A 27,860-nucleotide genomic window follows, 5' to 3' on the forward strand; every position below is an offset into this window, starting at 1 on the left:
TTTTTGTGAAGTGTAGTTCTAGACTAAAAAGCATGTACAATGGAGATGTCTGGGAAACAGGCCCCAAGTTTAGCATCTTTAAAAAAAGATTATGGTAACAGTATGGTAACAATGTATTGCATGATAAGGCTTTTATATTGAAGCGATAGAGAACAGAGACAGGAAGACTACAGAGAAATGTGTGTGGAAGGTCCGGTGGGATTGTGTCACCCTTTAAGGGTCATTGTATTACATATTATGAAAGAGAGCACCAAGGAGTCAAGAGATGATTTTCCCACAGGTCAAAAGGAACAATTGTCAACCCCACAAGGTCTTTGCATTCCAATGTGCCACTACCAGATCTATTTCCAGCTCCTAGTGTGGGGTGTTGTGTGTTGCAAATTACCCTGACAAGATCTGGATAAAGAGAACACCTATGACTTACGGGGCTCGGAATTCCAGCGGGTAATGACCCGACTGTAAGACGGATAATCTCCGGTTTGGAGGGAATTACGAGGGATATTTTTCTCGAAAGTGTGCGAAACCTGAGGCCAGCACTGTCAGGCCAACCATCATCACCCTCGTTATGACTTGAGACTACCTGGAGCTAGCCAAGAGTCTTCAAAGCATAGAAGGCTAGGGTTTGATTAACAGGTAATAGCCTCTCTGCAGAATCATGGTTTTGGCTGTGGGCCGTGTCTTTAATATAGCGGGAATATTAAACTCTATGGACAGAGGTTCTGTCAAAGCAGATGTGAGATCTCGATGGGGGTAGGCATGTTTCTATCTAAGTACTAATGACAGAGAGACTAACCCTAACCCTAATGACAGAGAGACTAACCCTAACCCTAATGACAGAGAGACTAACCCTAACCCTAATGACAGAGACTAACCCTAACCCTAAAGACAGAGAGACTAACCCTGACCCTAATGACAGGGAGACTAACCCTAACCTAAATAACAGAGAGACTAACCCTAATGAGAGAGACTAACACTAACAACAGAGAGACCAACCCTAACCCTAATGAATGAGAGACTAACCCTAACCCTAATGAAAGAGAGAATAACCCTAACCCTAATGAAAGAGAGAATAACCCTAACTCTAACGACAGAGACTAACCCTAACCCTAATGACAGAAAGACTAACCCTAATGACAGAGAGACTAACCCTAATGACAGAGAGACTAACCGTAATGACAGAGAAACTAACCCTAATGACAGCGAGACTAACCCTAATGACAGAGAGACTAAAGCAAAGTCAGAGTGAAAGGTGAAAGAAAGACTGACGTGAAAAAGAGCAGATCAAGAATGGGGTGAAAGTAAAAGAGTCAAGTAGGAAACCAAAAAGTGGATAACAACACTCACCGGTGAACTCCTCCGGACACACACAAGTGTACCCGCCTTCCCTGCTCCGGCACTTGCCGTTATTCTGGCAGGGCCCTGAGTAGCACAGGTCAATCTCCGTCTCACAGTAGTCCCCCGTGAAACCTGCTGGGCATCGGCAGCGTAGCCCCGTCACCGGGTGGATAGGCCTGAACAGCACCGTATTCGAGGACACGAAGGGTGCCGAGCTGTCGAACCTCAGCACCGACACACACTTCATGTAGTTCTCACAGGGCTCGCGGAGGCAGATGTTATCGTCAAAGGGCAGCACACGCTGGCTGGACACCAGGGTGAGCAGAGTCCGGTTCAGATAAATCTGCTCCTGCAGGGCTTCTGAGGGGAAGAAAGGTCCAGGGGGGATGGTGCCCCCGGATCCCCCAGTAGGGCGCAGGGCGGAGAAGGTGACGTTGAGGATGCTCCCCTGGACGTGGGTGTCCTTCTGGATGTTGAAGACAAAGACGCTGTTGGGGCGGGTGGACAGGACCGCCGCCACGCCCTCCATGAAGAGGGCGAGCAGCGGGGACAGGAAGCGCTCTTGGGACATGTTCTCCAGGCGCACCGTAATGCTGTTGGTCAGCATGTCGTCGGTGATGATGGTGACACGCAGGGTGCAGAGTGCCGTGACATGGTGGACACCGTCTGGAATCAGAGACAACCAGGATCAACCAGGGTCACAGAATAACACTTTAAAGATACATTAAAGACACAAAGGTCATGTCAGTCAACATTTAAAAACATACTCCATTAACCTAATTACAAACAAAGCACTGCTTTTAACCTCTGCTGGCTTGTTCCACTTTAAAGTAATGCCTTTTGGTTTGAAGAATGTTCCAATAACTTTTCACCATTATCACCACAATAAAGCAAGATCTCTTCAACAATGATCACTGGAGAAAAAACATGACTAGCCTATATAATGAGATTCCTACTGACTGTGCCCACTTTCTCATCAAAATAAAAGTGAGGTTCCGTTTAACTTGATATATTATGGAATATGTGTGAAGCCTGATAATGCGGTCCAGCATTATGGAATATGTGTGAAGCCTGATAATATGGTCCAGCATTATGGAATATGTGTGAAGCCTGATAATATGGTCCAGCATTATGGAATATGTGTGAAGCCTGATAATGTGGTCCAGTGCCAAATCCAAGGTTAAACTCCAGGCAACCTGTGAACATTAGCGCAGACAGTGTTTCCTCCATTTAAACTGCAATTTCCTGACAGTGTTCGACTGGCACTTAATACCCACAGCACTGTCTCACTTTTATACAAAGGAATTTGGGATATAGGCTAGCAAAGTAGGTAGAAGCACTTTCAAGTTCACTGTTGCAACACTTTAACAATACAGTGCATTAATAATACCATAGCCCTATACCATAGCCCTATACCATAGCCCTACTGGACTATATAGTAAGAGACGAAGGACTATGCCTAAACCAGTGGGTTGAATAGGGTCAAGGGAATTATTTCCAGATTGTTAAGGCTTTGTTTGGCATGCTCCTTTCTCTCTCCCCTGATGGTTCTTCACAGTACCCCTCTATCATGTGAACGCAGTGTGGTATAATTACCAAACAAAGAGGACAAGGTTTCGACTCTTGTTACACTGTCCTCTCACATACTGTCAACTCAGCCAGACACGCAGGGGTAGACACAACAAGAGCCCCCCCCCCCCCCCCCTCACACACACGCACGCACACGAAAGATCTCCAGTAGCAGCTGGTCATACAAAGACATACGGTGCCAAGACACACAAAGGATTGTAGACAAAAGAGAGGTTTTCTGTACTTATGACCTTGATATACACCATATAATTAGAATGAACATATATTTGTGTATATTAAGTATCTATAATCTGGGAAACTCTACCTCAGTCCAAATCAGTGCTTTTTCCTACCCACTCAGATACCGTGTACTTTTACCTCAGGATCCAATGACTGCATTTCCAATTACGTCTTTCAAAACCCACTTAACAAGATGAGAACGAAACCTATCTGAATATTTGCCTGCAGAACATCTTTCAAGGCTTTTGTTTGTGTTGTATCATGCAATACAAGATAAAAGCTGTACATTTTAGGTAAACATTAAATAGGCCTACCAAGCCCATCCTGGTAAATAATCTTGAGCTATAAAATGCTTGGATCACAATAGAAGTTCGAAGGCACTCTGACTGAAGACAAACAGGGTGGTACACAACCAACAACTTGCTAAAGGCAAGACACTATACATTTGGTAAGTTGTCTGCACCCTGTTACCTGCTTTAGCATTTATTATAAGTGGTTAGGTGGTTAGATACAATTGGTTAGATAAACATAGGATATGGCGAATGCCTCAGATTAAGAACCACCTCTGGGATAATGACTAACTATTAATAATGATGAACTGTTGCTGAACAGCATATCTTTCCATTGTAAAATGAGGAGGCTTGTACAAACAGAAGAAATATTCAGTAAATTCAAGAGGCAGCATTTGCCAGACACCTTGTTACTTCAGTTTGAAACCACAACAAGGTCCATTCAAGGGCAAAAAGTGATGACAAGGTTGCACATACCACCAGCAAACAAATGAACTAATTAAAAAAATCTAAATGTTTTTTCTCTTTAAATTAAACGGAATAGTCTGGTCAGCAAGAATGAATTAGTAGGCAGTAGTGTGGTGGTGCAGACAATGGAATTAAAAGTTCATGCCGGCTGCATTTTGGTAATAAATAGAGCATTAAAATCCCAGTCTAACACAATTACATCCAAGTCATGAATTCAGAGAGCGGTCTGCTTGGCACCGATGAGATTAAGAGCACCTCTTTGGCTGTGTGTGCCAATGCTAGCGGCAGGGCATCTCAGTGCCCGACAGACACACACCAGGGTGTCCTGTTCGCCTGGGCATGCGAGCATCAGCACATCTCCTAGATGTGCTTCTACATCTGCATTGCTTGCTGTTTGGGGTTTTAGACTGGGTTTCTGTATAGCACTTTGTGACATCTGCTGATGTAAAAAGGGCTTTATAAATAAATGTGATTGATAACAAGACCATTCCCTCTAATGAGACGATGACAAATGCCAATTGGTACAGTTATCAAACACAGTTATTAAGCCCTTTGAAATTGAATTCTAGAAATGACTGTATTGGAGGTAAAGCAGATAAATTAATCCATTGATGGATTGATGCCCTAAGTTTTTATTATCAAGGTAGGATTAAAAAAGATTGTCTATCATCAGGTCCCCTGTAGCTCAGTTGGTAGAGCATGGCGCTTGCAACGCCAGGGTTGTGGGTTCGTTTCCCACGGGGGGCCAGTATGAAAATGTATGCACTCACTAACTGTAAGTCGCTCTGGATAAGAGCGTCTGCTAAATGACTCAAATGTAAATCATACTCCCATGGTTAAGGTGAGTTGTGTGTGAAACTGGGTTAAGGTGAGTTGTGTGTAGGACTGGGTTAAGGTGAGTTGTGTGTGGGACTGGGTTAAGGTGAGTTGTGTGTGGGACTGGGTTAAGGTGAGTTGTGTTTGGGACTGGGTTAAGGTGAGTTGTGTTTGGGACTGGGTTAAGGTGAGTTGTGTGTAGGACTGGGTTAAGGTAAGTTGTGTTTGGGACTGGGTTAAGGTAAGTTGGGACTGGGTTAAGGTGAGTTGTGTGTAGGACTGGGCTAAGGTGAGTTGTGTTTGGGACTGGGTTAAGGTGAGTTGTGTGTAGGACTGGGTTAAGGTAAGTTGTGTTTGGGACTGGGTTAAGGTAAGTTGGGACTGGGTTAAGGTGAGTTGTGTGTAGGACTGGGTTAAGGTAAGTTGTGTTTGGGACTGGGTTAAGGTAAGTTGGGACTGGGTTAAGGTGAGTTGTGTGTAGGACTGGGCTAAGGTGAGTTGTGTTTGGGACTGGGTTAAGGTGAGTTGTGTGTAGGACTGGGTTAAGGTAAGTTGTGTTTGGGACTGGGTTAAGGTAAGTTGGGACTGGGTTAAGGTGAGTTGTGTGTAGGACTGGGCTAAGGTAAGTTGTGTGTGGGACTGGGTTAAGGTGAGTTGTGTGTAGGACTGGGTTAAGGTAAGTTGTGTGTAGGACTGGGTTAAGGTAAGTTGTGTTTGGGACTGGGTTAAGGTGAGTTGTGTGTGGGACTGGGTTAAGGTGAGTTGTGTGTGGGACTGGGTTAAGGTGAGTTGTGTGTAGGACTGGGGTAAGTTGGGACTGGGTTAAGGTGAGTTGTGTGTGGGACTGGGTTAAGGTGAGTTGTGTGACTGGGTTAAGGTGGGACTGAGAGACTACTAGCTATGCATTACGGACTAGGGAGTGACAGATGGGAGTTCAGCAGGCAGGGGGACACAGACGGATCAAATGTCAACGTTAGCCATTAGCTCTTCCCTGCCAAGACACCCTCCCTCCTCCCAACATGGTTGGTTATTCCCTGACAAGACACCCTTCCTCATCCCAATAGGGTTATTCTGTGTGAACATGGAACAAAAAACATCAATTTAATTCAATATTTTCCAGGAATTTATCACAAAGAAATGTCCTATGGAGGAAGATGTTTCTGCTTCACTCAGAATTACCCTACTGAGACAAATAACTACTTTTATCTATGCTCTTTCAAGACCTAACCTCACTTTTCTTTCCAATGACAAACACCCGACCCAACATAGAATTGGATTCACCACCTCAAACACAAATCGATAAATCTTAAATGTCATAGGGATGCTTTACATCTTTGGATGTACTGGACATTTTATTCGCTTTTTGCCATCAATACTGTCTTTATAACATATTTTTGGTAAATAACAAAAACAACAAACTGAGCATTTTGGCATGTTTTATTTCAGGGTCTAAAAACTCAATTAAGAGACAATCAACTCCATTATGCCCCATCACAGGCTTAGGCATTACATTTAGCCAAACGAGGAGTGCTCCTAATCGTCCTTGTCCTCTTTTAGCAATGTGAGGAAGAATAGGGCCACTGTTATAGCCAGGCAGGGCACTGTTACACCCAATAACAAGCTACTGCACTGGGGGCTAACTATTTCATTACTCCTGGGAGGATTGAGGTTAGCTACTTCATTTAGCTTTTAGCTGTGGTCTGTCTTATTACATCAACTGGTCGTGCAGACAAGTACGGTTGATATACATAATAGGGCTTAGGTTGAAGCAATGTTCAAAGTAAGAGTTTAAGATGAGAAGCTTTCAAATTGAAATGACATAAACAAAGACTGAGATACTTTTCTAAATGAATGTCCCTGTGAATGTTCAAATTCAAGTCCTCACAGTTGGAATGTATATGAGCACACTAATCCATGTAATTATCCACCATTGAATCCACAGGTTTGAAAATACCGTACAATGTAATTTGGGTGGATGTAGGCTAACACTGTGAGAAATCAAAGATCTCTTTCAGCTTAACAGATTGTCAAAGGCAATGTCGCACTGTGTGAATTCACTTAACAGTTGACTCTGCATTGAACCCTTCTGTGTCTCAATTGTAGCTAATCAAATTACATCCCTTCGCTTTCCATCATTAACAGGGTCTATGTTCCACAGATCCAGGTTTCTCCCATTGCGGCTTTGTCAATGTAGAAAGATGATGTCTGCTAGATCAGTAGCACAACATACAAGATGTTCTACCTCTGCCAGAAACGCCTTGCTGGTGGTTGACCCAAATAATGCATTGGTGCTTAGTGCTGGGCCAGTGGCCTGCCATCGCACAAAGAGCCCTGGGAAAGAGAACAGTCAGTGTGCCAATCTGCCTCCCCAAGTGTTTTGTTTGTTTTGTTTTGTTTTGTTTTTGGTCATTTAGCAGACGCTCTTAACCAGAGCGACTTACAGGAGCAATTAGGGTTAAGTGCCTTGCTCAAGGGCACATCGACAGATTTTTCACCTAGTCGGCTCGGGGATTAGAACCAGCGACCTTTCGGTTACTGGCACAACGCTCTTAACCACTAAGCTACCTGCTGGCACACTTCACTGAGCGTGGAGCAGCACCCGAACATGGGCCTTTACCCAGAGGGAAAAGTAATGGTACCTTACCTGAATCCATGTCAAATAGCTTTGTTATATTTTACACAGAATCAACAACATCTAGGGATTGCAAGAGATGCTTCGGAAATGTTGACACACACCCGGAAGATCATTAAAGAATCCAGCTATCCAAGCCATAGACTGTTCTTCCGCTTCCGCACGCCAAGCGGTACCGGTGCATCAAGTCTGACACCAACAGGCTCCTGAACAGCTTCTATATCCAAGCCATAAGACTGCTAAACAGCTAACAGAATATCTGAGTTGACCCCCTTTTTTTTTGCACTGTCTTTATGCACACTCACAGGACTCTGCACACTCACGCACACTGCAACACACTCATAACGTGCACACACATTTATACTGAGCCTACACACACGCACACACACTCACTCACACATACAATCATCATATACACTGCTGCTACTCTGTTGATCATATATCCTGATGCCTAGTCACCTTACCCCTATACATATCTACCTCTATCACTCCAGTATCCCTGCACATTGTAACTATGGTATTGGAACTGACCCTGTATAAGCTTACTTACTTCTAATGTTCTTCTTATTTCTTATTATTATTTCTCTGGTTTTTGTTCTACCTTTTTATTTTTAGAATTACATTGATATTGATTACTGCATTGTTGGATTTAGAGCTTGCAAGAACGGCATTTCACTGTACTTGTGCACGTGACATTAAAACTTGAAACATACTGTAGTTCCATGAAAAGAAGCTTGTGCACACTGAGCTTGCACGTTCTTATTTTGTACCAACCTTTCGGCCGTATGGCCTTCATCAGAGCTCTAACATGCATTTAGCCATTTCCTGGAAACAAGACTATCAGCTTTGATTGAAGATGGCTAACTTAGGGGTAGGTCTATTCATTTGCCTGACATGCGACTGGAAGTTACTCTATTACTTTCCCTTACACGCGTTTGGGCCGCATTCTATTGCCACAATACAGACTTTACACAGTCATACCCGCCCCAACACAACCCCAGAGGAATGCCTTCAAAGCGGTGTGCGTGGCACTGCCAGGTTAATTAATGAAGCCTGTAGCAGTAAACATGTCCATGTTTTGCCATAAAGCTCATGATAAGGATCTTATAGGCACTCAGGAATGGATGAGGCTCACATTGGAAGTCGGCCAGTTCAAGTCGACTGCTTTTCATTCAGACCTGAGAGAAAAGAGGAGGAAGAAGTAGGATGGGGAAAGAAAGGAGAGTGGAAAAGGTAAACAATGAAGGTTACATGTTAAAGGGGGGGGACACAGAGAGGAGAGAAAGTGGCGTGGAGAGGGGAAGGGACTGAGCACTCACATAGCGCTCCAAAGCTTGTCCCCATTCATCCACCTCTGGCTCTAAACAACATCGGTGGGGAACATTGAGGCTTTGATCATGGCAAAGGTATAAAACACCAGGAGAGAATAGCATGGGGTGTTTCCTCAACTAACCATGGTATTTTAGTTTATGGGTATGTCTGTTCAACAGTGCCATGAGGAGCTACTACTGGGTGAATAAAAACCCTAGGCCTATATGGAAGTAAAGTGGATGGGGCAGAGATATAGAAAACAGTATTAGGCCTAATGGCTACTAATTAGCATAGTTTTAATAGTATAGCCTAGATCTACAGTACTTATGATGGTGACATTTTGGGGTATTTAAAGTGCAAATAGCCATATAGGATTTCAAATTTGATTCAATGAGAAGGGATTTCAAATTTGGAAGTGATTTCAGTGCACTCCTCCACTTTCAGCGGAACCCTGCCAAATGTCAAGAATCCAGACATATTGCTACAAATGACTAGGTTTGCATATACACTGTATAACCTGCCAGCTAGGTGCTCAACACATAAATCATTACACTGTTGTTCTAATAGTTATAGCTGACTTATGGTTATGACAAATGACCATAAATTGAATAAAATGCTTGGGGATTTCCACAACTGAAAGGGAATTTAACTTTAACAGAAAACGCTGAGGTGTGAGTGGGCGTTAACTGTGTCGGCATTTCATTTTTCTCTGGTCTATATCTGAGGTGAAATAACAACGTTCATTAACTCTGGAATGTCAGAAATGCAATTGTTAAACAAATTGCCTTATTTTTCTCTTTAAAATGTTCAATCAAACTGTTCAATCAAAAAAAATGTATATAATAAGCCATAGTTTCCCACAATTGTGTTTGAGGAATTCAGAGGTTAGAGAGAGCTTAGCAGTGGGTGATGCCCTATTGGCCCCAGTGTATTTGTGTAATCTCAAAGAAAATACCATCACAGAACTCATGCTTTCTGTCTCAGATTTCAACAATTCCTTTTGTATCACGCAGCAACCCTTTTTTCCATTAGAAAGTAAAGCCCCTCTCTGGTGAGTGGGTAGCTGAGGGAAAGGGGAACAATAGGTGCTACTCAACTAAAAAAGGCAACCAAACCCTTGTCATTCATCAAATATAATTCCTTCAAACTCTGAATCAATGGTGTCAATAAATTGCAGCTTCATGATGAACAGTGAAACTAAATGCAGAGTGCTTATTTTGCACAGAAACTATAAAGTTAGCAGCTAACTGTAAAAGCAACCAACTCAAAATACAAAATATAACAGCCAACTTAAAATCAATGCTGTTCAGCATCTCACACAAAAAAAGTGCTTTGAAGCCAAGTGTGAATTAGCTTATACGATCAAATGTGAGCTAGTTAGATGAAACCCCTGTTTTGACAGGCCCACTGTCTGATCCTTGTCTGACTGAGCCACAGACATGAAGAGAAAAAGCTAATCCCTTCTTTCAGTGGTTTTGTCTTTCCTCCGAGTCGCTGTCCCACAAACAGCTTTGTATGAGCGTGACAGAAATCTGCATGGGGACAATTGCTCCGCAATGCCCTGCTTCTAAAGGGCCCGAGAGGTCCCCCTCTCTGTAACTCCCAAAAAAGGGACCCTTCTAGAACCCCCACCCCTCCCCAATAATGTCCCAAGGAGCGAGAATGCTTCCGGTTGCTATGGTGACACCCCACGAATTGCCTAAGCCTCTCAGCCTCTGAAATCCCCCCTCCTTGCCCCTTTCTCCAGGGCTGAACCACTTTGGGTCTAGAGGGAGATAGAAACCTCCCCCACAGTTTCTTTAGGAGGGACGGCCAAGTTAACCATTACTTGAACTGGGGGTAGCCGAGAGAGTTGAAAGCGGGCCATTAACTACAGTAACAAAAAAAGGTTGTATAAGTTGTTTGGTGAGTCTAACCCCAAGTAAGGACAAAACATTTCCCAAAACATCAGTGCTGTGTGTAGCAAACCAGTTTAATAGTTGCCAACTTGACAGCCTAAGCCTATTCCTGTTATCCAAAAAGAACGCCAGCAAGCATACCAACATGGGCTACTGGGCTTCATACTACCATTAAAGGATCTGACTGAAAAGTCACTGACACTTGGCATGTTAAAGTCAACATGAGGTGTGATATGACTTCAAGACATGAACTACTGAATGACATCAGTTGAAGAGTCCAACCCCATCGTCACACATCCTATGGGAAAATCTCAATTGCATTTCCTTGATTCCTCCTTCTCAAAACCCATTGGATGAGAAAGTCAGAAGTCCCTCGCCGGTGACCATCTCATCCAATGGATTTTGAGAAGGAGGCAAGGAGAGAGGACGTGAGGAATCAAGGAAATGCAATTGAGATTCTCCCCTAATCACCATCCGTCAGGACTTGAAGCACTTTAAGTCACGATGATGTCATCATTCCTATGTGCTTAGTCTAGTATCCACGGATATGAAGTGCCAGCTGAGAGGAGTGTGTGCTGCTATCCAGTAGTACCATTCACTACCAATAAAAGGGTAGGACTTTGATAAAACTTGCTCAAATAAAGTAGGCCTTTATCCCAGGGAATGGTAATGCATTGAAGAAAACTTGGGAAAATCCTGAATGGTAACGGGCGAGTGATCTGAGAATATTTAGTGGGCTTAGTGGAAGCTTTGCAGGATTATCATTAAAGTTTTTCTGGTTTGGGAAGTGACACATCGGCCCCTTACATTGGCCCTCACCTTTCATCAACTACAATCCCTCCAACCCGAAACAGCTTTCAAGTTGAACATTGAGATCGAATGCGCATTAGAGGAAACAGCGCCACTGTTCATCCCAGCACCTTCATTGTTTTTGTTTTGTTGTTGAAACAGAGTAGAGGAGCCTCTGGCAGTGTGTTAAAAATAATTGCAGTACATATGCTGCTGTTCTATCGCGCGTGCAATGATGTCCGAGGGAAGAAAACAGTGTTTGTTGTTCTTTGTTGTTGTAAAATCTCAACTGGATGTGACAGTTTCACCAATTAAGGATTCCATCTTTAAAAAGAAAATATGTATACCTCCACGCATAGCCTAAATAATATGTCCATTTCATTTAATAAAGGTGTTAAATAAAATATATCCTTCAATTCAACAGACATGAATTAATCAACTCTATAACTAAATTAGGTTGAAACAGTATGGTCCCAAAAGCCTTGTCAATCCAACACCCCACTCTACACTCATAAAAGGACAGAATAGTTAAATAACATCAAGTTCTCTTAAATCATGAACTCTGACACCCCATGGGAATGATAGGTCAGATGATAGAGAATTCCCTCCTCTGGCTCTCTCCCCACATACTTAACAGAGCAGGGCATTTTGGGACAAACAAAGTTAAGTAAGCATGAGTGGAAAATATGTTTCTGCATGTTTTGGCATACAGGTAGTCAGATTGAGTCAACAGTGGTCCATTCAATTTCAAGTTTACATGTATCTTTCTTGGGTAACTATGTGCAGTGCATGACTTGGATTGAAACAGGTGCCGGTACTCATTTTGGGTGCCAGTACTGTTTATATTAAGGTGCAGGAACTCCATAATATTTTTAAGCCAATATTTTATAAGAGGTGCAGGAACTGAAGCAGTAGAACATTTGAGGTGCCAGAACTCAGTTAAGGTGAGCTCCTGCCCAAGTCAAGAACTGTCTATGTATATCAATCAGGATGTATTACACATGTAAACATGTCATTATAGCTGCATAGAGCAAGCACTGAAAGCGCTGAAAGCTCAGAAAGCTCTGAATACAATACATATTGTGACTGCCTCTTATTCACACATTCATTAAGCTTTCGGTGTAATTTTATGTATATGTATTTATTTATTTGCACCAAAGAAAACAAGTGACAGACAACAATACATATAAAAAACTAAAATATAAAAATAAACAGTGTGCAGGTGTGATTGGAAGCCCAAGGGCTTATATGAAAACCAAACCACAAAAAAAACTATATACAATACATAAGTACCAAAATAAAAAAGGTATTTGATGTGCTTACAGTGTCTTCAGAAAGTATTCATACCCCTTGACTTAATCCACATTTTGTTGTGTTACAGCCTAAATAGAAAATGGATTAAATATGTTTTTTTCTCACCCATCTACACACAATACCCCATAATGATAAACTGAAAAGAAAAATGCTAATTTATTGAAAATGAAATTCAGAAATATCTCATTTACATAAGTCAATTATTTGTGGAAGCACCTTTGGCAGTGATTACAGCTGTGAGTCTTTCTAGGTAAGTCTAGGTCTCTAAGAGCTTTCCACACCTGGATTGTGCAACATTTGCCCATTATTATTTTCAAAATTCTTCTAGCTCTATCAAAAAGGTTGCTGATCATTGCTAGACAATCATTTTCATGTCTTGCCATAGATTTTCAAGTAGATTTAAGTCAAAACTGTAACTCAGCCACTCAGGATCATTCACTGTCTTCTTGGTAAGCAACTTTAGTGTAGATTTGGCATTGCGTTTTAGGTTATTGTCCTGCTGAAAGGTGAATTCATCTCCCAGTGTCTGGTGGAAAGCAGACTAAAGCAGGTTTTCCTCTAGGATTTTGCCTGTGCTTAGCTCCATTCCGTTTATTTTTTATCCTGACAAACTCCCCAGTCCTTAACGATTACAAGCATACCCATAACATGATGCAGCCACCACTATGCTTGAAAATATGGAGAGTGGTACTCAGTAATGTGTTGTATTGGATTTGCCCCAAACATAACACTGTGTATTCAGGACAAAATTTGAATTGCTTTGCTACATTTTTTGCAGTATTACTTCAGTGCCTTGTTGCAAACAGGATGCATGTTTTGAATATTTGTTTTCAGTACAGGCTTCCTTCTTTACACTCCGTCAATTAAGTTAGTATTGTGGAGTAAATACAATGTTGTTGATCCATCCTCAGCTTTCTCCTATCACAGCCATTAAACTCTGTAACTGTTTTAAAGTCACCATTGGCCTCATGGTGAAATCCCTGAGCGGTTTCCTTCCTCTCCGGCAACTGAGTTAAGAAGGCGCCTGTATCTTTATAGTGACTGGGTGTACTGATACACCACCCAAAGTGTAATTAATATCTTTACCATGCTCAAAGGGATATTCGATGTCTGCTTTTTTTAATTTTTACCCATCTACCAATAGGTGCCCTTCTTTGCAAGGCACTGGAAAACCTCCCTGGTCTTAGTGGTTGAATCTGTGTTTTAAATTCACTGCTCGACTGAGGGACCTTACAGATAATTGTATGTGTGGGGGGTGCAGAGATGAGGTAGTCATTCAAAAATCATGTTACACACTATTATTGCACACAGAGAGCGAGTCCATGCAACTTATTATATGACTTGTGGGTGGCAGGTAGCTTAGTGGTTAAGTGCGTTGTGCCAGTAACCGAAAGGTCGCTGGTTCTAATCCCTGAGCCGACTAGGTGAAAAATCTGTCAATGTGCCCTTGAGCAAGGCACTTAACCCTAATTGCTCCTGTAAGTCGCTCTGGATAAGAGCGTCTGCTAAATGACTAAAATGTAACTTGTTAAGCACATTTTTACTCCTGAACGTATTTAGGCTTGCCATAACAAAGGGGTTGAATACTTATTGACTCAATACACTTTTTTTTATTAATTTGTACACATTTTGAAAAACATGATTCCACTTTGAAAATATGGGTTATTGTGTGTAGGCCAGTGACAAAAAAATCTAAATGTAATCCATTTTAAATGCAGGCTGTAACACAACAAAATGTGGAAAAAGTCAATGGGTGTGAATACTTTCTGAAGGCACTGTATATATACAGTGAAGTCCAAAATTATTGACACCCTGGATAAAGACGAACAAAAGTGACTGTATAAAATTAATAATTAAAATACTGAGCTATTTTGGATGCTCAATTTTTATTTATTTATTATTTTATACTAATACAATTGCTCAGAGAAAGATTTTGTGTAAGAAGTAATACTTTTTTTTCTCAAAAAGTTAGGGGTCAAAATGACACCCCTAAAGATTCTTATAAATAAAGTAGTCAAAAGTGTATTATTTGGGCCAATATTCATTGACTACATCAAGCTTGTGACTCTACAAACTTGTTGGATGCATTTGCAGTTAGTTCTGGTTGTTTCAGATTATTTTGTGCCCAATAGAAATGAATGGTGAATAATGAATTGTGTCATTTCGGAGTCTCTTTTATTGTAAATAAGAATATAATATATTTCTAAACACTTCTACATTAATGTGGATGCTACCATGATTACGGATAATCCTGAATGAGTCGTGAATAATGATGAGTGAGAAAGTTGCAGAGGATCAAAGATCATACTCCCAGGACATGCTAACCTCCCCTGTTATTGGTAATGGTGAGAGGTTAGTATGTCACTCATCATTATTCACAATGAGGAATTGTATTAGTATAAAATAATTGTAAAACATTTGCATTAAATATAGTTCAGGATTTGAATTATTTATTATTCATCTTTATCAAGAGTGTCAATAATTTTGGACCTGACCGTATATATATACAGTGGGGAGAACAAGTATTTGATACACTGCCGATTTTGCAGGTTTTCCTACTTACAATCATTGTATGATTTTTAAGTAATTAATTTGCATTTTATTGCATGACATAAGTATTTGATCACCTACCAACCAGTAAGAATTCCGGCTCTCACAGACCTGTTAGTTTTTCTTTAAGAAGCCCTCCTGTTCTCCACTCATTACCTGTATTAACTGCACCTGTTTGAACTAGTTACCTGTATAAAAGACACCTGTCCACACACTCAATCAAACAGACTCCAACCTCTTCACAATGGCCAAGACCAGAGAGCTGTGTAAGGACATCAGGGATAAAATTGTAGACCTGCGCTGGGATGGGCTACAGGACAATAGGCAAGCAGCTTGGTGAGAAGGCAACAACTGTTGGCGCAATTATTAGAAAATGGAAGAAGTTCAAGATGACGGTCAATCACCCTCGGTCTGGGGCTCCATGCAAGATCTCACCTCGTGGGGCATCAATGATCATGAGGAAGGTGAGGGATCAGCCCAGAACAACACGGCAGGACCTGGTCAATGACCTGAAGAGAGCTGGGACCACAGTCTCAAAGAAAACCATTAGTAACACACTACGCCGTCATGGATTAAAATCCTGCAGCGCACGCAAGGTCCCCCTGCTCAAGCCAGCGCATGTCCAGGCCCGTCTGAAGTTTGCCAATGACCAGCTGGATGATCCAGAGGAGGAATGGGAGAAGGTCATGTGGTCTGATGAGACAAAAATAGAGCTTTTTGGTCTAAACTCCACTCGCCGTGTTTGGAGGAAGAAGAAGGATGAGTACAACCCCAAGAACACCATCCCAACCGTGAAGCATGGAGATGGAAACATCATTCCTTGGGGATGCTTTTCTGCAAAGGGGACAGGACGACTGCACCGTATTGAGGGGAGGATGTATGGGGCCATGTATCGCGAGATCTTGGCCAACAACCTCCTTCCCTCAGTAAGAGCATAGAAGATGGGTCGTGGCTGGGTCTTCCAGCATAACAATGACCCAAAACACACAGCCAGGGCAACTAAGGAGTGGCTCCGTAAGAAGCATCTCAAGGTCCTGGAGTGGCCTAGCCAGTCTCCAGACCTGAACACAATAGAAAATCTTTGGAGGGAGCTGAAAGTCCGTATTGCCCAGCGACAGCCCCGAAACCTGAAGGATCTGGAGAAGGTCTGTATGGAGGAGTGGGCCAAAATCCCTGCTGCAGTGTGTGCAAACCTGGTCAAGACCTACAGGAAACGTATGATCTCTGTAATTGCAAACAAAGGTTTCTGTACCAAATATTAAGTTCTGCTTTTCTGATGTATCAAATATTATGTCATGCAATAAAATGCAAATTAATTACTTAAAAATCATACAATGTGATTTTCTGGATTTTTGTTTTAGATTCCGTCTCTCACAGTTGAAGTGTACCTATGATAAAAATTACAGATCTCTACATGCTTTGTAAGTAGGAAAACCTGCTAAATCGGCAGTGTATCAAATACTTGTTCTCCCCACTGTATATATATATATATATATATATATATATATATATATATATATATATATATATATATATATACACAGTTGAAGTCGGAAGTTTACATACACCTTAGCCAAATACATTTAAACTCAGTTTTTCACAATTCCTGACATTTAATCCTAGTAAACATTCCCTGTCTTAGGTCAGTTAGGATCACCACTTTATTTTAAGAATGTGAAATGTCAGAATAATAGTAGAGAGATTTATTTATTTCAGCTTTTATTTATTTCTTCACATTCCCAGTGGGTCAAAAGTTTACATACACTCAATTAGTATTTGGTAGCATTGCCTTTAAATTGTTTAACTTGGGTCAAACGTTTCGGATAGCCTTCCACAAGCTTCCCACAATAAGTTGGGTGGATTTTGGCCCATTCCTCCTGACAGAGCTGGTGTAACTGAGTCAGGTTTGTAGGCCTCCTTGCTTCCATATGTGTTATTTCATAGTTTTGATGTAGTTACAATGTAGAAAATAGTAAAAATAAAGAAAAACCCTTGAGTGAGTAGGTGTTCTAAAACTTTTGACCGGTAGTGTACATAGAGACACCACTATAGAGACCCTGTTCTTGAGGAGGATCAAATATAACTCAATCACTGGGCAGTCGACATAAAATGAAGCACATTCCAACATACAGATGTACAATATGACACCCACAAAATGACCTTTCATGAAATTGTAACTCTAAGTGGCGACATCTGTACATTCCAAACAGACATGCTTTTGTAGAGCATGACAAATTACGCGGATATGTAATTACCTGCTTTTTGTCATTGGCTCGCCTGAAGGTACTGTCAATAGAGATCAAGGAAATCATAAATCTCCACTGGGAACAAATGTTTCAACAGGAACACATTCATCACTGATCACTCGCAATGGCACTTACTACATTTCATTTGCCACTCACTGTGAAGTCACAGAGGAGAAATGTGTTGCTGACCGTTGTCCTCTCAAACTTTCCCCTGAGGTGACATGAGTAAAATCAGGTGATATTCTAACGTCTACTAACGCCTTCTGTAGAGCGGACAAAATTAGCACAACCCAGTCTGAGTTTGAGTCCTGAATTCCTGTATCTCCAAGGCTATGGTATTAGTGTAATAGGATCGTTCCATTTGATTTCAATCACTTTCTGACTGCACCCCTTTTGATTTGAACGAAACCTTCCATACATGTTTGCCCATGGTGGAAGTGGTTTTTGGAACTGAATACCAAACCATTCAGGAGATAGAGGTGCTCAAAGTTGACCCATTTTACATGCCCCCACCCTACCATGAGACATCCATGTCTTCATCACTGCAAAATATAAATGTTTGGGTTTCATATCATTTGAAAGTTTACAAAGAGGGTTGTCAAAATATTTGAAAATTTCTTGAAAAATTATATATAATAATAATAACATACTTTTTTTTTATACCTTAAACGTCAGTTATCTAAAAATGCGTAAACTCAGATGTTTGAGTTTCATATGGAATGACCCAATATAAAACTCCACAGCAAGATAAGCACAATTCAACCAAAGTGCAAAGAATGAACAACACATTTTTTTATGAGTACTCTGAGGCACTGCAAGAACCCTTGATGTTTCCCTTGCCTAAGGTGCTACAATCTCAACACTCCCTTTACCAAAACACATCGCAAGACAAAACATGATCAGGAAAAAGCTACATTTGTTTCAAAGTGAACATGGGGTTGCATGATGTTTGTCTCTGTCTGCAAAACAAACTCTGGAAAAATGTATTTGCCTGGTTCCCTGTATGCCTCAAAGTTGTCAAACCCACTGTAAGAAACGAAGGCCATTGGTTTGCATTAGGACATGTCATCAGCAGCAGAACATGCTGTTGGTAATTTCCCCAAATTGAATTAGGGGGGCACTGGGTCTGATAGAGGTCCAGTGAGCGCAGACACTAAGACCTGCCAAGTATTCTGGGCTAGGCATGGACGGCTAATTGAAATCTCAAGGGTAGAGAAGCAATGCCCACAGATTCAAGATAACTCTGCTCATAATTGCTTGAACAGAATGGAGTACATGAGCAAAAAGTGGACAGAAATGTTGGTTTGTATCTAGTAGCAGCAAGACTCGTACTAATGGTGACACAGATCAAAAAAAATATGGTGATTATGTTTGTGTATGTTTCTAAGAGAAAGAAAAAATGAAGAAAGACACATACTGATACTCTGCCCAGACACTCAAATTAACCCAAGAGTGGGCGAGCTGCAGCATGCTCTGATCTTAGACTGGAGTGCGTATGAGACACACTAGGAATCATAAGTTACGAGGAATTTCTTCCTGACACATAATCAATCATTGTTTCATAATGAATATGTAAGCCAGAGCTTGGGGCAAAGCTTGTGTAGGGAGTATGCCTGCAATGTAGGCCTCAAATGAACGTCTGGTTAACTGAAATGAGTTCAAATATTTCCTCTGCATTTCTATTACTTGTGATGCTGGTTTGAATGTGTCTTATCATGAAATGGTTTGACTTTTAAGTCTGCTTGTCTAAACAGAAATGTGGTGACAAGCGCGTCAACTTTGAAAGAGTCCCTCCTTAGTTCTTCAGATTACAAGTGTACCAATACAACAAGCTTGAGTAATAAATAGCATGTGACACCCAGGAATAACAATAAACAAGTTGCTGAAATTGAGTATAGATTACCAAATGGATAATGGAAACTACTGTGAACTAATTCAGGAAAATCCTTTCTCTGGAAGACGCACAGACAATAACATGGAAACTACTGTCACATGATTTCAAATAACATTAGATTAAAGAGCACATTGCCTGAGGATGGTCTTGCAAGGGGATACCCAGATACTATAGAATTTTGACAACTTCATGCAATGCTGTCGTTATTTCTGCTACAAGCACAGCACTGATCACTGATGTTGAATACGTCAAGTCAGGCCATACACTCTCAAAAAAGGTGCTGGTTAGTACCAAAAAAGGGTTGTTCATTTTTTTCCTGAAGGGTAGTGTTTCCCAACTCCAGTCATCCAGTACCCAAACAGTACATTTTTCTTGAAGCCCTGGACAAGCACACCTGATTCAACATGTCAACTAATCATCAAGTCCTCAATGAGATGATTCAGGTGAGTTTGTCAGGGGCTACAACAAATATGTGTGCTGTTGGGGGTACTCGAGGACTGGAGTTGGGAAAATGCTGTAGGGGAACCCTTTTTTGGACTTTGGAGAACCTTTTTATATCAGTTCTTTGAATAACCCTTAGTATAAACATCTGTATGGTTCTCCATTACACTGATAGAACCAGAGGGTTCTTCATTACACTGTAAACAATTTCCTGGCTACTGACTGCAGTGAAAATACACAAAAAGGTTACTGTATTTTTAGAGCTGGATTAAGGTATTATTGCTGTAAAGAACAGCATGCTGTTGTATTCTGCTTACTTGGGCGTTAACCTCACTTGGGATTTGAACTCACAACCTCTGGGTTGCCAGCGACCTGATTTTCCTGCTACGCCACTGGGTCTATGGGTATGATTCAGATTGTTAAAAGATTAAAACTAATAGACATTCTGTCATTTGTCCCTATTGGGGAATCCTTTTGGGTTCCATTTAGAACCCTCTCATGAAGAACCCTCTGATTCCAGGTAGAAACAATAACAGGTTCTACAGTTATACTTATAGGATACTTCAGATGTGCTTATGGCACACACTGTTACAGTGAGGGAAAAAAGTATTTGATCCCCTGCTGATTTTGTACGTTTGCCCACTGACAAAGAAATTATCAGTCTATAATTTTAATGGTAGGTTTATTTGAACAGTGAGAGACAGAATAACAACAAAAAAATCCAGAAAAACGCATGTCAAAAATGTTATAAATTGATTTGCATTTTAATGAGGGAAATAAGTATTTGACCCCATCTCAATCAGAAAGATTTCTGGCTCACAGGTGTCTTTTATACACTTAAAGGGAGTGCTCCTAATCTCAGCTTGTTACCTGTATAAAAGACACCTGTCCACATAAGCAATCAATCAGATTCCAAACTCTCCACCATGGCCAAGACCAAAGAGCTCTCCAAGGAAGTCAGGGACAAGATTGTAGACCTACACAAGGCTGGAATGGGCTACAAAACCATCGCCAAGCAGCTTGGTGAGAATGTGGCAACAGTTGGTGCGATTATTCGCAAATGGAAGAAACACAAAAGAACTGTCAATCTCCCTCGACCTGGGGCTCCATGCAAGATCTCACCTCGTGGAGTTGCAATGATCATGAGAACGGTGAGGAATCAGCCCAGAACTACACGGGAGGATCTTGTCAATGATCTCAAGGCAGATGGGACCATAGTCACCAAGAAAACAATTGGTAACACACTACGCCGTGAAGGACTGAAATCCTGCAGCGCCCGCAAGGTCCCCCTGCTCAAGAAAGCACATATACAGGGCCGTCTGAAGTTTGCCAATGAACATCTGAATGATTCAGAGGAGAACTGGGTGAAAGTGTTGTGGTCAGATGAGACCAAAATCGAGCTCTTTGGCATCAACTCAACTCGCCGTGTTTGGAGGAGGAGGAATGCTGCCTATGACCCCAAGAACACAATCCCCACCGTCAAACATGGAGGTGGAAACATTATGCTTTGGCGGTGTTTTTCTGCTAAGGGGACAGGACAACTTCACCGCATCAAAGGGACAATGGACGGGGCCATGTACCGTCAAATCTTGGGTGAGAACCTCCTTCCCTCAGCCAGGGCATTGAAAATGGGTCGTGGATGGGTATTCCAGCATGACAATGACCCAAAACACACGGCCAAGGCAACAAAGGAGTGGCTCAAGAAGAAGCACATTAAGGTCCTGGAGTGGCCTAGCCAGTCTCCAGACCTTATTCCCATAGAAAATCTGTGGAGGGAGCTGAAGGTTCGAGTTGCCAAACGTCAGCCTCAAAACCTTAATGACTTGGAGAACATCTGCAAAGAGGAGTGGAACAAAATCCCTCCTGAGATGTGTGCAAACCTGGTGGCCAACTACAAGAAATGTTTGACCTCTGTGATTGCCAACAAGGGTTTTGCCACCAAGTACTAAGTCATGTTTTGCAGAGGGGTCAAATACTTAATTCCCTCATTAAAATGCAAATCAATATATAACATTTTTGACATGCGTTTTTCTGGATTTTTTTGTTGTTATTCTGTCTCTCACTGTTCAAATAAACCTACCATTCAAATTATAGACTGATCATGTCTTTGTCAGTGGGCAAATGTACAAAATCAGCAGGGGATCAAATACTTTTTTCCCTCACTGTAGGTACTCCCATGGTTCTGGTCGGTACCTTTAAGGGTATATGTGTGCAAAATCTAGTATAATGGAAAAAAATTCTAGCAACTATATTCACTATAAGGTACAATCATTACTGCACTTTTAAATGTAGGTGGGTGCAATGTGCTGGCGGGGGCTCATTAGCATATTTGGGGGCATGGTCTAAAATGTTGTATTTGTGCCAACCGTTAGTGGAAGTGTTGTGCTAGTTTAAGTGGTTTTATCATTGTGTTGCTGGATGTTGAGCACCTAATTTGTCCACTCTCAGTTATATAATCTTTGTAAGAGCTTGTGACACTCAAGAGCTGAACTGTTAAAAAGTTACTGTGCATTTTCCAGTAACTTAATGGCAGTTGGTCACCAAAAAGTTCCTGTACTTTTTTTATGGTACACTACAGGCAGTGCAAATAGTCCGGGTAGCCATGATTAGCTGTTCAGGAGTCTTATGGCTTGGGGGTAGAAGCTGTTAAAAAATATTTTAGACCTAGACTTAACACTCCAGAACCACTTGCCGTGCGGTAGCAGAGAGAACAGTCTATGACTAGGGTGGCTGAAGTCTTTTTTTTGAGGGCCTTCCTCTGACACTGCCTGGTATAGAGGTCCTGAATGGCAGGAAGCTTGGCACCAGTGACGTACTGGGCCGTACGCACTACCCTCTGTAGTTCAATAATTTACTGTCAGCTTGCTACAAGTAGTTATTGTAAAATTCACTGTAATTTACTGTGGCTGGTGTCTGTCACACTCACTGACCTGATGTTGTAGTAGGAAGGTCAGTTTGTTGTCAACCAAAAGGTTGAGACCAGGTGAGTCCCATGTGTGCTCACCACAAAGACTAAGCTATCTTGTAATCAGTATGGTTCAGGGAAAGTACAGTAAGCTAGTTGCAAGTAAGTTACTAACAGTTACTGGCTATTAAGTTACTGCAAATTTTTTAATTACTTACTGACAGCTAGTTGCCAGTTAGGTAACGCAATAGTCACAACAACTTCCAGGCAACTAACTGCCATTAAGTTACTGTGAAATGCACAGTAACCTGTTAACATCGCAGGTCTTTATTATCACATGCTCTTACAAAGATTGCAGAACTGACAGTGTTAAAAGAGGTGCTCAACCATTGACAACATAACCATCAACCCCTTAAACTGGTGCAACACTTCCAATGACAGTTGGCACAAACACACAAAATTCAGTAACTTGTTGTTTCCCGTACTTTCACTGCAACCAGTAGCCTGTAGTGTACCGTAAAATTACAGGAACTTTTTAACAGTGTAGCATTTCATGGCATAAACAACAAAACCTTACAAAGAACCCCTCAGGAACCTCAAATGGAACAAAGGGTGTAGTTGTCAAGCAACAATACTGTTGGACAACATTTTGTGGATCTTTTAGTGGATAACCAGTCTGTAATGGGTAATGTGGTGATTTCGGCACAAGCACCAGTCTTACCATAGTAGACATGCAACATACTCTCTTTCAAAGTAGAGACAAGTACCAGCGATAAAACAGATTTACAACTAGCACAATTAGTAGAGGTCACATTGCAAGACAAGAGCAAAAAAATTAAACAAGATGGCAGAATGAAGAGAGGAGGTGGAAGGGACAGACAAAATAGAAAATATCTGCCATGCATATGGAGGTGGACTTAAAAAGCTATTGCATTTAAATGAACACAGTTTAATTACCTGTGACTGATATCTTCATGGTGGCCTCAAGGGGCCGGTTGTTGTCCAGGTCTCTGCTCAGCCTCAAGTCCCCGGTGTCCTTGTTCAGGATTAGTAGACTCAGCTCATTGCCCTCCACAAAACTGTAGTGGAGGTTATCTGACACATCCGGGTCCTGGGCCGGAACCTTCCCGATCACCCCAGCCGGAAAGCTGTTGGACCTGTTGGTGACGTAGTTGTTAAAGATGATCTCAAAGTCACGTAGGACAGGGTCATTGTCGTTGACGTCCAGCAGGCGGATGTGCACGATGGCGCGGCTGACTAATGGTGCAGAGGTCGCCTGGACAATGATTGTGTACTCCACCTTGGACTCGTAGTCTAAATCAGTGAGAGCGATAAGATCCCCGTTGAAGATGTCTAGTTGGAAGACCTCTGGGACATTTCCTTCCACAATCTGGAACAGGATTTGCGCATTGGTTCCCTCGTCGGGATCTGTAGCAGTGATGCGGGCTACAATGGAACCCACATGACTGTTCTCCACCACATAGACGTACAGTTCATCCTTTTCAAACACAGGAGCATTGTCATTGATGTCCAGGACGGACACTTGGACGTCCACGGCTGCCTTAAGAGGCGGAACCCCCTTATCCACAGCAAAGGCCTTCAGATTGTACACAGGCACATTCTCCCTGTCAAGTTTCCTGGCTGTTCTAATAATGCCAGAGTACGGCTCAATGAAGAAGTCACCCTCTCCATCATCCCCACCCTGGAAGGTGTAACTAAGCCTCCCATTGGACCCCGAGTCCCTGTCAGATGCAGAAATCTGGAGGACGCTGGTATACACGGGTGCATCCTCAAACACTGTCCCCTGGTATATGTCCCTGAGGAACTGTGGCGCGTTATCGTTAGCATCCAGAACGATGATCTCCACATATGTGGTGTCAGATTTCTGGGGGATGCCGTTGTCACGGGCAATGATAGCTAATGTGTAGGAGGCCTGATCCTCATAGTCGATTTCTATCTGCGTGGTTATGGCGCCTGTGTCAGGGTTGATCTTGAACTGTGGCACGTTGTCCTCCATAACATAGCTGATGCGTGCGTTCTCCCCTGTGTCCTCGTCCGTGGCACTGATCACCACCACAGTGGAGCCCACAGGCCGGTCCTCGCCAATCATCACCTGGTAGTTGGTGCTCTGGAACACGGGCCGGTGGGTGTTGGCATCAGTGACGTTGATAAAGACCTGTGCTGTGTCGTAACGCGTGCCATCCGAGGCTGTCACCGTCAGGACATACTGCCGCTCCTGTTTGTAGTCCAGTGGCAGTGCCAGGGTGATGACTGCCCCTGCAGTCTGACTGGTGATGGCAAACCTGTTCCGCGTGTTGCCGCTGGAAATCTGGTATGTTACCACACTGTTGGCGTCCCTATCTATGGCAGAGAGTGCTAGCACGCTCGTACCCACCACAGCATCCTCATTAATCTTCAGGCTATACAACCTCTGAGTAAAAGTGGGGACGTTGTCGTTCACGTCGAGCACTGTCACACTGACGCTGGCCGAGGAGGACATGGCAGGGACCCCATGATCCACTGCTTCAACGCCAAACGTGTAAAAGCCGGTGGTCTCCCTGTCAAGTTCTACACTAACTGTAATCCACCCTGTGCTGTTGTTGATGATGAAGGGGAATCCTGGAGCCATAGCTGTTAGTCTGTACTCCAAATGAGAGTTGTCACCGGAGTCTGCATCAATAGCCTGAATATGGATCACAGAACAACCAACGGCCACATTTTCCAATACTGTGGCTTGAAAGGGTGTGCTAACAAACATAGGGCCGTTATCGTTGACATCCACAACTTGCACTACAACTATCCCTGTGCCATTAATCAGAGGTGGTCTGCCCCCATCCTGTGCCTTTATTCTCAAATTATATTCCCTGATCATCTCATAATCTAGGGGGTTGATTATGTCAATGACACCTGTAGGGGAATGGATGTAGAACTGGCCCTTCACGTTGCCACTGATGATGCTGTAGTGGACTTTTGCATTGTTGCCCTCGTCTTTGTCTGTGGCCTTCACCTGGGCCACTTTGGTGTTCACTGCCACACTCTCAAGCACCTGGACTACATACCTCTTCTCACTGAACTGGGGGTAGTTGTCATTCTCATCCTCCACAGAGATATACACTGTAGCCGTGGCACTGCGGGGGCCTGGGTCTTTACCCTGATCATTGGCCTCCACTATCAGCTGATACTGGGTCAAGGTTTCTCTGTCAGGCCGAACCCTAATCTTGACTAGTCCATTTCTAGGATCGATTTCAAAACCAGCATTATCTTCCCCCTCATTCACAATCTTATAGATCATGTTGGCATTTGATGGGGCATCCCCATCTGTGGCCCTTATAGTCAACACTTCAAAACCTATCTCCACATTTTCCCTAATGCTGACCCTGTACTCTGTCTGCTCAAACACAGGCCCATGATCATTAGTGTCACTTATAGTGATAGTGAGGTAAGCAGTGGCCGACCTCTTAGGGGTGCCATTGTCTGTAGCAATAACTTTGAAGACATGTGTATCCTTGACCTCCCTGTCCAAAGGCTGCAACGTTGTAATGCTGCCGGTCTGCAAATTGATTTGGAAATAATCATTGGATCTGCTATCGAACAGAGCTTCCATATCATATTCCACTTCACCAGCATCTTCATCGTCGGTATCCAGTGCTTTGAGCGTAATTACGCGAGTTCCCGCGGGTTCATTCTCCGGGACAGACACCTGATAGTTGGGCAGTTGAAACTGGGGAGCGGTGTTCACATGTCTTTTTTTACGTTTGGTCCATGAACCCAGTCTCCCTAAATCCCCGTCTGTAAACATGGCATGACTATGAAGATAATTAAATCGCACTTTCACACGAACAGTGGTGTAATTCCAAAGATTTTGCACCCTGCAGAGTAAATCCAATCCGTTTCGCTCATTGGGTTGCAGACAGTTTGGCAAAACACTCCCGTTATCAAAAACTAATTTCCAGTTGCCTCCCTTACATAATGAATGGTAAGAATTAGGTTTTCGAGTAAATAGTGGTAAATTTTCATAAATGTTCAAAAGCAAAATACTCTTTGAGACGCATGGATATGTCTCTACTTTTGAGAGAATGTTCATGTAAATCTGGGGCTTACCTTCGGTTATCTTTCTCCTATATTTAATGAAACAGTTCTGTCCATGCACAAAAGTATTGAAGTGAATTAAAATAAAGTTATCCGAGGTACTTGATTTGATCTGAATGTAAAGCGGCGCTGGGTTCTTCGGCAACAGCGCACAATTAACTTTTCCTGAGAAATATACAATTCCATGTTGTCTCTCAATATTGAAAATGTGTCTCACATATTTAGGGGTTAACGTCCTGTCTATTTGATAGATCCAACCCCGTCCAAGAGATACATTTCCGAGCACTACTCCAGGCTGCAAAGTATCCGAAACGTGTACATCAAAACATGCAATTACTAGAACGTGTGATAGAAAACATATCCATGGCCAAAGCATTTGTAATGCCATGGTTTAAAACGCATGGCATCCACCTTATCAGTCAAGAACAGCTATAAAGTCCACTGAACAAGTTTTTCCCGGGTCCTCGCCGTCCAATCCCGTTCCATGATAAGTTAGACTGTTGCGAGGATCGGAGCGTAGCATAGCGCGCCCATGAAATAGTTCAAACTGGTCTCATTCTCCCGAGAGCAAGAGAGAGGCCCCATTCCGCGGAAAATCGGTCTCCCTCCAGCAGGTGGGTTTTTGTTCGTTGTTTTGCCCACCAAGCAAGTTTCTGTATGGTGGTCAATGAGTGTCGAATTTGGTCAACAAAAAAATAAATGGCTTATTTGCTATGTGAGGTTTATTTGATCAAATAGATGTTTCATAACGCTTAAGTTGTTACTAATGTACTGATATAAGTAAGACACGTGACATCCCGGGAACGTTGAGAAAAAACACTTTATATCAGAGTTGTCTCGAGATGGCTATGCATATTCATGCATTGAGGCTAGTAGCATAGCATCTCTCTCGGTTGAAAACAGGCGGTTGACTTCATCAACCCTCATTGAATATTCAAAATGTGATTACAATAATGAGATATATCCACCATTCCGAAGAAAGTATAGGCTGGAGCTAGACAGCCCACCGTGACACTTTGTTGACAACCACTCCCATTGTCAGGGCGGAGAGACATGTATCTTGTCAGTATATC

The 27,860-nt window shown here is 42.4% G+C and overlaps 1 protein-coding gene across 1 annotated transcript in view; it reads right to left on the minus strand.

The window, feature by feature from the left end:
• The window catches only part of LOC311149231 (cadherin EGF LAG seven-pass G-type receptor 1-like), a gene marked incomplete at its 5' end in the record, with an annotated part of 78,976 nt that extends 51,801 nt beyond the window's left edge, over positions 1 to 27,175 (minus strand). The window contains 2 exons of the mRNA XM_084186315.1: positions 1,345 to 2,001; positions 23,656 to 27,175. Of these exons, the coding sequence (XP_084042441.1) occupies positions 1,345 to 2,001; positions 23,656 to 27,175 (4,177 nt within the window). The remainder of the gene's footprint in view (positions 1 to 1,344; positions 2,002 to 23,655) is intronic.
• Between the last annotated feature and the right edge of the window lie 685 nt (positions 27,176 to 27,860).

The sequence above is a fragment of the Coregonus lavaretus genome (assembly GCF_964263955.1).
Source record: "Coregonus lavaretus genome assembly, chromosome: 21".
Taxonomy (NCBI): Eukaryota; Metazoa; Chordata; class Actinopteri; order Salmoniformes; family Salmonidae; genus Coregonus; species Coregonus lavaretus.